The sequence below is a fragment of the Coffea eugenioides genome, chromosome 1, assembly GCF_003713205.1.
Source record: "Coffea eugenioides isolate CCC68of chromosome 1, Ceug_1.0, whole genome shotgun sequence".
Taxonomy (NCBI): Eukaryota; Viridiplantae; Streptophyta; class Magnoliopsida; order Gentianales; family Rubiaceae; genus Coffea; species Coffea eugenioides.
In genome coordinates, this window is record NC_040035.1 from 37,599,943 (window position 1) to 37,614,579 (window position 14,637).

The 14,637-nt window shown below is 36.9% G+C and overlaps 1 protein-coding gene across 1 annotated transcript; it reads right to left on the minus strand.

Annotated features, from left to right (window-relative positions):
• Positions 1-1,492: 1,492 nt before the first annotated feature.
• LOC113751163 (DNA-directed RNA polymerases IV and V subunit 2-like) lies at positions 1,493-10,037 on the minus strand. The gene is made up of 8 exons (XM_027295097.1): positions 9,967-10,037; positions 8,459-8,977; positions 7,384-7,596; positions 5,708-6,612; positions 5,096-5,387; positions 3,468-4,415; positions 2,514-2,785; positions 1,493-2,400 (listed from the first exon to the last, which is right to left on the minus strand). The coding sequence occupies exons 2-8, from the start codon at positions 8,963-8,965 to the stop codon at positions 1,899-1,901; spliced, it is 3,639 nt and encodes a 1,212-aa protein (XP_027150898.1). The 5' UTR covers positions 8,966-8,977; positions 9,967-10,037; the 3' UTR covers positions 1,493-1,898.
• Between the last annotated feature and the right edge of the window lie 4,600 nt (positions 10,038-14,637).

A 14,637-nucleotide genomic window follows, 5' to 3' on the forward strand; every position in this document is an offset into this window, starting at 1 on the left:
AGTGTGTTTTGCCCAAATTAATAGAAAAAAGTAGTTGGAGCTTCGACATCCCAATAGGTTGAATTTCGGACAGAATTGTTTCCCCTTAAAATCTTTTGATCCTGAATCTAAAAACTAAAGACATGCAAAGTACGTGAACTATTACTAGTTAAACAAAGAGGATGGGACTTTTCTTGCAAGTGCATATCTTTTTGACTAATTTCTAATGTAGTTTCAGTCACAACTTTTGCTGTATTTGATTCCTCGGAAGTTTTTTTGAGCTCTAATTCCTCATATTATATGTGGAAAAAAAAAGTTCGGCAAAATTAGCTCTGACAGGGAGGAGGTACAAATCTATACCTGCCGTGCTGACGGGCCACGGCAGGTCAGTTTTTTTAAAAACAAAAAACTAGATGGCTACCGTACACAGTCAACATAATAGCCATTCTACCAATTCCAAAAAAAAAAAAACCTGCACTTGAAGAATCTGTCAGGTCAAAGGCTGTCACATTTGACTATTTTTTCCAAAAAAATGTCAGGTCAATTGTGACAGCCGTTGACCATTTTTTTTCCAAAAAGTTGTTCCCTGCCGTGCTGACGGGTCATAGCAGAGGGTTTTTGTAAAAAAAATTAAAGTTTGATTCTAGTCGTTCAGATGTACGGCTAGATTTGATGTAAAAGTCACATTCGTGATTATAAAAAAAGAAGAAGGTTCAGAAAACATCCGTCCTTCCCTCATTTCTCATTTCATTCTTGTCAGCCTTGACCTGATAAAAAAAAAAAAAAAATTGATCGCTACCGTGCTTAGTCATCACGGTAGCTTTAGTTTAGGACATCATATTTGACAGAGCTACATTTGGTGGACTTTTTTTTTTACACACCTATAATCTGAGCAATTAGCCCAATTTGAGTGGCTTTGCATGAGAAACGCAGCACGGGACTCATAGAATTAGTATCTATAATGGGGACTTTATAAAAGCGAAGAGACTAAGAAAATATACAATTTGTGGTAATCTTTGTTCGTCTAGTGGTTTCCCTCCGAGTATGTTTAACTAGGTAAGAAACTAAATTATATAAATTAACAAATCATGTTGAATATACATAGATAAGCTCAGGATTAAAAAAAAAAAAAAAAAAATAGCAGCTCCTTTTCTCCAAGTGACTCAAATTTCATTCTGCTATGAGTTTCATACTTGTGTTGGCTTGAATGAGCTAGGCTAACGATGCTCACGTTTCATATGAATGAGGAAAGGCAAAGATTGGACAAAGGTACTCAAGTCTCGAGCAATGAATCCATCAGCCAACTAACAAATACGTGAATCTTATGCCCTCTCAGATTACCCTACCAAAGAAATCTTCCTGCGTAATAAAGATTGAAGCTGGGGTTTATGATTCACATAATTAAACCAGGAAGATAGGTGTTTAAATTTGACATAATCAAACCAGAAAGATGTTAAATCATTATTAGAAGTAAAAGACAATACAGGTTAGAGGTGGCTCTTTGTTAACGTCTTCAACCAGTGAAATCATCTGCAATGCCATACATGGACACTGATCATCACCAAGTTCAATCCCATATTACATTATAACCACCATGTAAGCAACAGATGCACTGAAACTAAACCTACCAAATGCACAGGGTTTGATAAATGAGCCAGGCATATAATAGCACAACTGCAGACTAGCAATTACAGAAGGAAATTGCTTATCCGGACTGCACCTTTTTTGTTTTACTACCAATTTTTCTAAATCAGAACATGAGTGCTTGCTTGTGCTTGGGAGAGGAAGTACTTCTCTCAGTCTATGTACAAAATTTTTCATCCAAAAGCTGTGATATTGCACCTTACCCTTGATCTGAAACTGAAAAATTTACAGAAATTCGTGAACTTTTACAGGACCTAGAAGACAATGGATAGAGCTCAACACAACTCGGCATCAAACTTCAGAGATATGCCCATGCTGAAAAGCTCCTGGCTGAGCAACTTGGCGCCGTAAGGCACATTCACCTTAACAATGTCTTCAGCAGACTCACAGAACCGGCAAAAAGGGCCACGAATCTTCCGCCCACCAAACACTGACCTTTGGATTACGTTTGCCATACTCTTGCATTTGCGACAGATATGCATCTCTGAGGAATCGCTGAGAGTGAAGAGGCGTTCATGCAGATTGGATGCAGCACCATGGGCTATAAGGCAATCTCGCTCCATCTCACCAAATTTTATCCCACCAAATCGCTTCCTGTCTGCCACCGGCTGACGAGTGAGTGGATGGACGGGTCCAGTATTTCGAAATTTGACTTTATCTTCAGCCATATGAATAAGGCGCTGATAGAACGTTGGACCCATGAAAACCATGGAATGAATCATTTCACCTGTTCGACCACTGTACACTCTTTCATTTCCCCACCTTGAAAATCCAAGCCTGCCATGTGCAATATTAAAAGCAACTCAGAACAGGCCACAGCGCACCAAGAGTAAAGTAAATACAGGGTGCAAATGATCGTGCATAACTTTCTTATATTGCTGATAAATTACCTGTGGAGTTGGTCTGTTACAGCATCAACAGATAAAGCAGAAAAAGGTGTGGCATATTTCTGCACACCTCCTAGAGCAATTCCCTTAGCCAAAGCAGCCTCTAACAGTTGTCCAGGAGTTTGCCTTGAAGGAAATGCATGTGGATTAATCACAATATCCGGAACTATCCCTTGTGCAGTAAACGGAAAATTCTCCTGGGATTCCAGGAAACCCAGAACACCCTTCTGTCCATGCATGCTTGAAAATTTGTCACCCAGACTTGGAGAACGAACCTGAAAACCGTACTCATTCTTAGCCTAAAAGCAAATTATAAATGCAAAACTAAAACATGATCATTGAGAAAAAGAGTATTTTGTAACTCGAAACCAAATTACATCTGCTAATATAGTATCATACACAGTCTTCCAGCCCTATATATTTCAAAAGCATTTAAAACATACAAGGGAAATGATGATTTGATTCCAACGTCTGCAATTCAAAATTCAACAGTCGAGAAGCTAACCAACAAGCAAAGTTAAAGTGGAAAAAATAAGTGTTAAAAGACAAATCTTCCACTACTTTATTACCAATTATGAATTATATGATCATAGAACTTACCAATATATATATATATATATATATATATGATCATAGAAAGAGGAAATAAACAAGCTCATGAGGGACAGTCCCTACGGATGATAAAAGAGCGATTTCAGTTCTACTCTAGCTTCTATATACTCCCCTAAAGGCATTGAGTCTCATCATCTGCAGCTCTAGTGCCATGAGAAAAAGTACTAAGCCATGTCACAGGCTTGCTGACAGTGAAATCTAGGGAATGCTAAGGCAATGCTCTCCGACATTGTGTATCAAACACTTGAACCACCAACTTTTTGTTTCTTTTCTTGGCATGACACCGAATATGGATGGACCAAATATGGATGACACCAAATATGGATAGACCTAAATATTATATACCTGCCTCAGAGATACCACAGCAAAGTTCTTGCCATCATCATCAGCTGACAGTACAACCTTCTGAACCATGCCTCTTTCAGTGTGCTTCAGTTTCACACTGTGATCAGCCCCAGATTCTGAATACTTACCGATGACTATATCACCAGTTTGAAGGCTAGCACCGATGAATGGGAAACCATCATCATCAAGGCTGTCAACGCGCCCGATTTTACTTGGCATCTTTCCAAACTTTACCTCGTCCTCAGACTTATGCTTCTTTCCTAAGTTATGCTTCTCATCTATGTCTGACTTGTAGCTTCTTATATGCTCGGAGCGGAACATGCCACGCTCTAGTGAAGCACGATTCATCACCAAGGAATCCTCCTGATTGTAACCAAGGTGAACATTGACTGCCACTATAGCACATTGTCCATTATAGTATTCAGGTCGTGGCAACATTCCTCTATGACGAGGATAGGCAGGCTTCCACAGACAATCTGAAAGCATTGTACAGAACAATGGCCTCTGGGGATAATACAATTGATGAATATTTGTATCAACCCTGATACTTGGGTTTGTGGTGGAAAACCCAATGGCCTGCTGAGAGTGCTTCTGAGATTGGTACAGGACCCTTCGTGCGTGATCGTGGTTTGCATATGGGATTATTCCACAGCTTAGACCAAGTAAAAATGACATGTCCAGTTCACAATGTGTGTATTTCATGGAAGGGTTCTCTCTGTTTCCAGTATACAGATAGTCAATTGCCCAAGCAGTTGGACAATCTTCTTCCTCTTCAGGTCCAATAAGTTCAATTATTCCTTTGTCCAAAAGAGACTGAAATGAATAGTTTTCCCCTTTCAAATCTTTGATCTTTTTCAGATTCTCAACTACTAGGAGAGGACGAAGAACCCTTCCAGCATCAGAAAATATACGAATTTCTCCATGATGTTCATCTCTTTTAATTTCCACCTGCAAGAAAATAAAAAACAACAGCTCAGTCCAGGATAAACACTAGAGAGATTTGTGGGCAGTCAAAGCATGCAAATAGCCACTAAAGAAGGCTACTGAAACTAGGCCCGCTTTATTCAAAGGATAAAATGAAGTTCACTTAACAACTTAGTCTAAATCCAAAAACACTACAACATAAACAAAAAACCATCAGACAACATGAAAGTAAAATAGGTATAATTATGTTGACAGCGGAGAAAAAGGCTGCTTAGCACATTGTAAAGCTCAATAACATTAAATGGCTTGTCACTATGAGATGATTCAGACCGAAAAGAAGACTTATTATGACTACAAGTATACATACTTCAGATTAGTATACATATGTTTTTCGTCTTTGGTCAGATGAAGCAACTATTGACCAAAACAAGGGAAATGGAGCAGAAAGACAGTAATTGCATCAACACATAAATCAAGCGATAATATCTAAGAGTATCTAGCATTTCTACCTAGGTAGCTATCTGTTGTTTAAAAAGAAGTAAGATTATAAGGCAAGACAAAGGATCAATATATTTTTGCTCAGATAGTGGCATGAAAGGTTCTCGAGGGAAATTGAAACAATTGCATATCATATAAACAGTCTACATTATTGTTCTATCAGCATCCCAAAATATTTTGAAACAAGCTTAGACTATGGAAATTACCTGTGGTGGGATCTCCTTGTTCCGACGCTTACTCCTTAGTTCTGCTACAAAAAAAGCAGAATCCTTGCATGTTCCAATCCAATCCCCATCCAAAAATATCTTGTGCTCTCCATGTACCAATGATGAAGCATGATCTACCAATTGTTTCAGACCACAATTGAGCAATCTTTCAATAAGAGGTTCCAACACTTTTGTGCTGACAAGACCCAAGCTGGCCAAGTTTTTAACCAACCCACAATTTTCTCCATCTGGAGTAGAGAGGAAGCATATCTTTCCCCAATGTGAACAGTGCCTGCGTCATCAGTTTTAACCATTTTTAAAATTAATAACTCAGATCAAAGCAAGAAATTACAGATGCCCTGAGAGTGGACAGGCAGAAAGAAGAAAATAGAAATAGTGCATGGCTTTAGAATGTTAATAAAAGTATGCAAGAAAACTATTAGCAATTGAATAAAAGTAACTCTCTACCAGCGTGCATAAAGATTAGCTTAGCCAGAGTCTGAATCAAATTATAAGTTTTAGAAACATTTTAGCACGCATTTATTCTTTCTACTATATGAGAAGCTGAAAGTAATTCATAAGGAAAAATCTTAGATGAGTTCTGGTTCTCACGGATATCTAGCATCACCAACTTTTCCGATGTATGAAACCTGCTGCCGTGTTTTCCTCATGTCAGCAGTCATCTGCAATGGATTTGTTCGCCGAAGGGATGCTACAACTCCAGAAACCCTTTCCTTCTTATAAGGATGGGACCATGCTCCCGTTGAAAATGCCCTTGAGAGACCATTTGAAATGATTGATGCATCCAGATAATGTTCAATGCTCTGCAGGCTACGATCTCCATAGAGATCTCTTTGCATAGCCTTAACCATACACCTCTCAACATGCTTGAGGTGTACTTTCAGCTCCCTCTCCAGTAGCTCAGAAGCCAACTCCAATCTCTTGTTTCTGAAGTCATCCCGGTTGTCAACTTTTCTTCGCCCAGTATAGGCTTCCAACAGACACTTCACCATATACCCAAGGAAGCAGGCTTTCTGTTTGAATCCAGTTAAATTTGGAAACAGTAGATTGCTGATGCATTCTTCCACGGACTCAGCAGGAGGGTATTTGCAGTTATTCAGAAGCATCTGAACATAGTCTAGAGCATTCCTGCCTTTACGGAAGCCTCCTTTACATTTAAGATCAGCATCCTCAAATTTAGTATCAGCATAATAAATCGAGCCAGTTAGTATATTAGCAATCTTGGTGTCTTCAATGTTCAGATCAATCAAATCTACCACCTCTCTATCAGAAGATGCACCAAGGGCGAAAAATAGTATCCATACAGGCATTTCGGCAATGACAAAATAAACAGAAAGAACCCTTTGTCCTCCGATGAGATTTGCAAATTTTGATTCATCAACTAGCTTCAGATAGACTCTCTTCCTTCTTGCAACCGGACGGTAAGAAACAGTCCAGCACGGGACACTTGAGAGCCAAAGTCTTGTCAAGCAAATTTGCTCCTGTGCAACAAATGTCTAAAAGAAAATATTTTAGGACATCTAGTACCCAAATATCTACAAACAACTGCTGAAAATGGCCTTGAGCAATGAAATTTTATTCAAAGACTCGCCCAAAATGCTCAATGGAAAGATGGTTGTTGTTGGTTTTGCTCTAAATTGGTCAATGATGCAAAACAAAAGGCTAATCATTGTACTGGAAATTACTAAGATCTCAAAAAGAAAAGCTTTTAGATTTCACAACTGACTTAAAAGTATTCTCTGTTTACTCTGCAAAAGAATCTCAAACGCATGAGACTAACAGATAAAGTAAAGATGAAACACAAGGAATCAGTAGGGGTAATCTTTTGTCCCAGAAGAAATTGAACAACAGTCAACAAAGAACAGCAAGATTTAGGAGGACAAAACATACACATGGCCTCAAACAACAAGCCCTGACCGAGTAAAGAGCAAGTACATCTTAGCATGCTAGTAATACTTTTTGTGGCAAGACTTCATCTTTCACTATAATTTCTAATGCCAACTATATAATGAGGATAACTAGCTTTCTATTCCGTACTATAGATCGTTGTTCCAGCCCTTTACAAGTTTAAAGGATCCATTTACTATAGATCGTTGTCATTTCTCCATTTTCATCTATTCATGCTCCTTCGTAGTGAGATTTTTCGGTGCAATAAATTCAGAGATCTAACTAGTTGGTCGAGCAGGACAACTATTACATATTTAAAAGAGTGGCATAGACTGTTAGAAACACTATACTGGACAGGAAAAGCAGAGAATGCTACTCACCTTTTCAGCACCCTTTATAATAAAGTAACCACCATGGTCAAATTCGCAATCATCCTTTTCAACTCCATTCATCCAACATAAGTCGGATCTCACCATAACAGGAAGCCTCCCTATTATGACCTCTCTCTTCTCCTCCTTCTCACACTCATTCTCTATATGTACTGCCCTTCCAGTTTTTGCCTTGTCACTTGCTAGAAGCTTCTTGGTGTAAACCTAAGTGATTACCAAATTCAAAACACATCAAAGTCAAAGAGCTACAATAAAAAGAAAGGTTATTGTTGAAGACGAATGGCCTCTGCCAATTTTGTGGTGAAGTAGTAGGAATGGAACCATTTTAGTATCTTTGCAGAGTCAACTAATAGTCTCAGTTTAGAAGTAATTTGTATACAGAATGCTTGTGTAAATAAAAGTCATACTGACACTGTCTAAGCTACTAATCTTCTTTTAGGTATTAATAAATTAACATCATGGAAGAAAACCAAAACAAGCAGAAAATTTAAATCAATCATTTATTGAAAACCACAACAAAATGAAAGTGACTCCTGCAATGATGTCATCAGACAGATAAGCAAAGGAAAAATAAATTATTTCCAGAACTCCTTGCCATTTCATAATCACTACAGATTTGCGTTCTTCATAGTACAGGTGAGGGACTATGAGCTATTTAATCTTCAAAATTTATGAGTAAATCAACAAAGAGACTCTACCAAAGCGTTACTAGGCACTTAGCATGGCAAGATCTATTAAGAGTTAAAATTACCATTTCCAATTTCCTGTCACCACTAGGGATCAAAGACATGTAGAGTATTAGAAAATGAAATTGCTTTACAAGAAATTTTACAAACCATATTAAGAATATTCTTCAAATTAAAGCTTGAGATGGCACCCAACAGGCACAAATTGGAAATTTGGTGCAAATATTAGTTGATATGCATCAATGACAAGATACATGTACCAACTTCTACCAACACATATGAAATGGAAGATCAACAGCGTAAACTAGAGGAAATGAAATTCTACACACCACATTTAGATCCGAGTTAATTAAATTATAACACCCAAGTGAATGACTAACCTGAACATGAGTCTCCACTTTTATCCTAGCGGAATAAGTCATGCTCTGAAGCCTAGCATGACGAGGAAGAAACTTCAGGTACTCTTTTCCACCATCTCCAAAGAACTTGTCGCCTGTCCAAAAGTCTGGCTTATCAAGGATGACCTTGCCAAACTTTATGGAGGCATATTTCCATTCGCCGTCACCTCTCTTGGAAGGGTCAAACCCTGGCTCAACCACAATCTCTCCAACAGAGTCAAACATTTGTTGGATCCCATACTTGACAAAATTGTTGTATGAATTAATCTGATGACTAATTAGACCATACTGTTCAAAGAAGGCAGTTGCTGCCTTCTTGCAAAATTTCTTCAAAAAATCTTCACCCAATTCTTGTAGGGTGACAGAATTCAGCATATCATCGAAATCATCAAAGTCAATGTCATCAATATCCATCAGTAAAGTTTCGTCTGATAACTTATCTTTGCTGCTCCCAATTCCTGGATCTTTTCTGGCGTCAGGCACATCCATTAGAATCAAAATCTGTTATAATTCAAAGCAGAAAGAAATCAGAAAAGCGCACGTCAAATTCTGCATTCACAATGATTAAATTTCTAATGTCACAACCAGAAGTAGAATCAGCCAAATTGGGCAAAATATGGTCTTCCTACTAACAAAACACAGGGCAGAGTTGAAAATCAAATTATTATAATCAAATCTTTCAACCAGTAGTCAGAACAAAATCTTTTTTCCCTCTAATTTTTTTTTAACAAAATTTTCCTTCTATTTCCATCTACTTATATTGAAATATAGCTCTACGAAAACACATTTAGGAGCAAAATTTTCCGACTCTGTTCTATTTTATTAACTTTTGAGGATCGCAGGTTGTGCATTGTTCATTTTTTCAAGAAGGTCCTAAGAAACCGAAGCCGTTGCTATTTTATTCTATTCTTTTGCTTCTTGGTCTTGCATTCTCTTTTTCCTCAAAAGGGGTCCTAAAACCGTACCTTCTTTTCCTAGCCCAAAGCAACAAGTTTACATTATCAAAATACCTGCTAAAAAAAACCTTAAAATAAAATACAGCAGCCTCATTTTTCTTAGGACAAGCAACAATGCAAGGTCTTCGGCTTTACTTTCCCAGACAACCATAAGCCCCACACGTTAAACTCCTCAAAAAGAAAACGAAAACCATCAACATGCATGATATTTAAAGAGTTTCCCCAAATTTCTTTGCTCATTTTCAGGCTTCCGCAGCAACATAGAGATAAAATGAAACCAAAAAAAGAAGGCAGAGAATTTTCCGTAGATAGTAGATTAAAGTTACAAACATTTTTTCCTATTAGTGATTACTGACTGCATTGCAAATTTGGCACAAACAAAAACAAGCCAGAAAAAATTAAAAGAAAAGGAAGAAAAACTCAGAAAGCAGATGCCATTGAAGCCAGAGAACAAAACATTACCATCTTCACCCAAAGAATTTCAGAAAAACCCAAGTGAAAGTTGAAAGAGAAGAAGATCAGAGGTATACTTACACTATAAAAATCGAAGCTTTCTAATTTTGATGAAGGTTTTGGCAATGGAGAATATGATCAAAATCGAAAACGAAAAAAGAACCGCTTTTTGCAGAAAGACAAAGGAAGTGAAGTGGAGTGAAGTGAAAGGCCAAATGCTTTGATCAGTTAACTTTTCTGATACTCTGATTTACAGACCGTACATTTATTGGGTTTGGCATTAACATTTGTTTAATGTACCTATTTCATCTAATTAATAGTAACACTTTTAACCTTTGGCCATGAGATATGGGTAGATAAATATGATACTCATATTTAATTTATAAAATATTTCGATTTTGAGCCTAATTGAGGTTTAATTCAAACTCGTTTATTACTCTTTAATTTCTTGAATATAATTACTATAATTATCAAATTGTAAAGTAAATTTAATATACACAACATTAAAAAGTAATAGTTCATTAAAAAGTATACCACAAAATTTTAAATAATAATTATATTTAATTCGTTCAAAATACATGAAAAATAGTAATAAAATCAGTGTTTTAAAATCGAATGGCTAAGTGAACCGAAGATGTGGTCGATTTATAATTTTTCTGGTTTGATCGGTTCAGCAGACCGGTTCACCGGTTTTGTGTCATTTTTCTTTTTGGCGAATAACGTTATATGGTTAAAAAATCCTAAGATCCGAAATGGTAAACACCAACACAACCATAATTTACACAAACAACTCGAAAATTGATCACAACTTCCTTGTCCAAAAAATCAACTAAATACAAGAAGTAAACGAATCAAAAATTGATTACAAATTCCTAATCCAAAAAAAATCAACTAAACACAATAACTAAATAAATATTGTATCATAATTTCCACAAACAATCTTCAAAATGTTCAAGCAATTCCAAGAAATAACTATCATAATCAAATTGCCAACTTATATATAAGCTTAAAAAATTTTCATCATCATATTGCTAACTCTGCCAACTTTAGTGTATGCCGAGAATCCTAATCTCTAAATGTCTTCATTATCAAGATAAGGTGCAGCTTACAATTAACTTCAACGTCATCATTAAAAATGTTCAATAAACTTAAGAAAATTAAGAAAATTTCAAGCAACATTTTCAAGTAAAAAATGTTTCATCCCAATCCAAAAAAAGAAAAGAAACCAAAAAGAAAAAAAAATCAACTTAACAAAATTTCAAGCAACTTTGAAGGGAAAAAAAGAAAAAAGAAAGTACAATGAACACTTAAAAGCTCAAACCAATGTTAACAACTTACAAGATTGGAACTATTATCTAATGCCAAATGGTTTATTAGCCAAAAAAAATTCTAATTTAAGCCTAATAAATAACATGATTTAGTCAATGAAATGCTGATTAGAAACACAACAGTCAATGGACTAATTTTTTTTCCAACAAACGTCAACATTTTTATATCTATTAACACTTGATAATACAAGAGCTAATTACAAAAAGAGGTAACTATCCCCATATCTTTTCTTGCTAGATCTATCAACCATGTTGGGAAGTTATTTTCCTATTCGATATCTTTAACTAGTTTGACCGCCAAATTGTGCCAGGCTATGGCTACAACCATTTCCAGCTCTAGGAACAAAAGAGAATTTGCAACACTCAAAATCCTGTCTAAGGTTACCAATGTCTTCCAGGACTATTTCTATGTTGTTGTCTTGAACATTGCCTGTGTTGATTTGGTCCACTACACCTTTGCAATCTATTTGGACTTCAATATTAGTCCAACCTGCATTCTTTGCCATTACTAGAGCACTTCTAATTGTTAGTGCTTCTTCTTTGCTTGCTACTCCTCTCTTGCGTTCAGATATTCCTTTTACTTTCACAATCTTTCCCGACCAGTTCCTGGTTTTGATCCCCAAACTTGTTCTTACCATTTTGGCTGATATTACTGCATCTGTATTTATTTTGATTGCCTGCCAACTTCTGGAGTGGCCTTGTTTCCTGCATTTGCCATTGTTTCATTTTCATACTCGATCCATTCCTACTGTACTTTATCAACAATCTGCTTTGCCTTCTTGTTTTCCCAGTGGAATACCATATTGTTTCGTGCCTTCCAGATATGCCATAGAATGTTTAATGTGAGGTTGATTCTGTCTTGTCCTTGGTCCTTATTGGCTGATTACATCACTACTTCCCATCATCTCCATAGGTTACTTTGTAGTTCAGTTATTCCCTCCCACCGGACAAGCGCTATTTTCCATACCATTTTGGCTTTAGTGTAGAAGAAAAATATATGCTCAGTGGTTTCAGCTGCCTCTCCATAGCAGTTGTATATACTGTTTCCCTTTCCTATTCTTCTATATATGGATTCATTCACTGGTAAGCTGTTCTGCAAGCTCCTCCACAAAAAGTGTTTCAGCCTCATCTTCAAGTTAAGGCTCCACAACTTCTTCCATACAGTATGTTTTCTGATTTGCCAACTAGTTTCTGCTCCTGATTCCTTCGTTCTGTTTTGGGGAACTACCTCCACTTTTGCCATAGTGTATCCTGATTTTACTGTGTACATCCCAAATTTGGTGTGTTTCTAGAAAAGTCTATCTCTTCTGCTGTATAAACTAAGGGGTTTACTAACAATGCATTCAATATCATGTTCACTGAACCATTGCTATAGACAATCTATGTTCCACTTCCCTCCCTCAATCAACTCATTGACATTCCTCTGCTGACAGTGGACAGGTTTTGTTGCTAAGACTTTTCCATTTTCTGCTCCAATGACCCATTTATCCTGCCAGATTTCCACTGTCCTTCCACCTCCCACTCTTTTCCATAGTCCTTCTCGTAGTAGTTCACCACCATTATCGATGCTTTTTCAACACCAAGAAACAGAGTTGGAAGGTTTCTTCTCTAGCCACCTAACCTCTTTCATATATTTAGCTTTCAATACTCTACTTACTAACAAATTTGGGCTGTAAGAAATCTCCAAATTTGCTTTGCAAGCAGAGCCAAATTGAAAGCTTCCAAATCTCTAAAGCCCAGTCCTCTTTCCCTTTGACATATAAGAGCTTTCTCCAACTAACCTAGTGAATCTTGTTGTCCTTATCTCTATTCCCTCACCAGAATCTAGCAATTCTAGAACAGATTTCCTTACACAGTTCTTTGGATAATTTAAAGCAAGACATAATATACGTTGGCATTGCTATGAGCACATATTTGATCAGGACCTCTTTCCCTCCTTGACTTAGAGTCTTCTGCTTCAACCCTTGCGTCTTGCTAGTGATTTTATTCTTAAGATATCCGAATACCTGGTTCTTTGACCTCCCTATATTCATTGGCAGGCCTAAGTATTTCCACTGGACGCCTCCCTCATGTTGTCCAATGCTTCACTTATCTCCAATCTTGACTGGCTTGGAATGGTCCTGCTGAAATACATTGCTGATTTGTCAAAATTAATAGCTTGTCCAGAAGCTTGTCCATATTGTTCAAGGATTTCCTTCACCTTCATAGCTTCCTGCTTGCTTGCTTTGCAACACAAAAGAGAATCGTCTGCAAAGAACAAGTGAGAGACCATGGGGCTATCTTTACAAATTTTTATGCTAGTGATTTCTTTTGCTTCCACAGTTTTCTTGAGTAAGTTAGACAGCCCTTTGGCACATATAATGAACAAATATAGGGATAGGAGGTCACCTTGACGTAGCCATCTTGTAGGAGTGACATGTCCTACTTATTGTCCATTCAGGTTAAAGGAATAAGAAACAGTGGAAATACAAACCATGATTCATTTAACAAAAGTGGGACAAAATCCCATATGCATCATCAGTCTCCCAAGAAATCTCCATTCTATCCTATCATAGGCTTTAGACATGTCAAGTTTTAAGGTCATGAAGCCTACCTTACCTTTTCTCTTATTTTTCAGGAAATGTAAAATTTCATGAGCAATAAAAACGTTATCCAGAATTTGTCTCCCTGGGATAAAAGCAGATTGAGAGGAACTAATACAGTGCTTTAATTCCCTTTTCAGTCTATTAGCCAGTATTTTTTATATGACTTTATACAGCACTGTACACAGGCTAATAGGTCTGAAATTGATTAACTTCACTGGATTATCAATTTTTGGAATTAGAGATATGATGGTCTCATTGACATATTTAAGCAAATTTCTACTATGAAAAAAACTGCTAATGGCTTTGATAACATCAACTTTAATGATGGGCCAATAGTTTTGGAAAAACAAGGGAGACATACCATCTACACCTGGGGCTTTGTTTGGGAACATAGAGAACAAAGCTTGTTGAATTTCCGTCTCTTCTACTTGTTTAATTAACTACTCATTCATCAGACTGGAAATAGTGCAAGGTATTCTTTGTAGAATCTCATCAAATTCTCCAGGCTTTGTAGGAGTGAAAAGTTCCCTATAGTGATTACACAATTCTTTTTCAATTTCCTACTCATTTCTACACCAGTCCCCATTCAATTTTTGTAACAAGCCGATTTTGTTCCTTTTTCTCTTGGTCATTACACTTATGTGGAAAAACGTTGTGTTCTTGTCACTTTCTTTAAGCCATCTACTCCTTGACTTCTAACTCCAGAATAGTTCCTCCTCGTTATATGCTCTGCTAAGTTGCATTTTCAGATTTGCTATGTCCCCTCTACTGCCTGGGTCACTTCCTGTTTTCACTGCTTTCAGTTTCTCTTTTTGTTCCTGGATCTTTGCTTTTGTGTT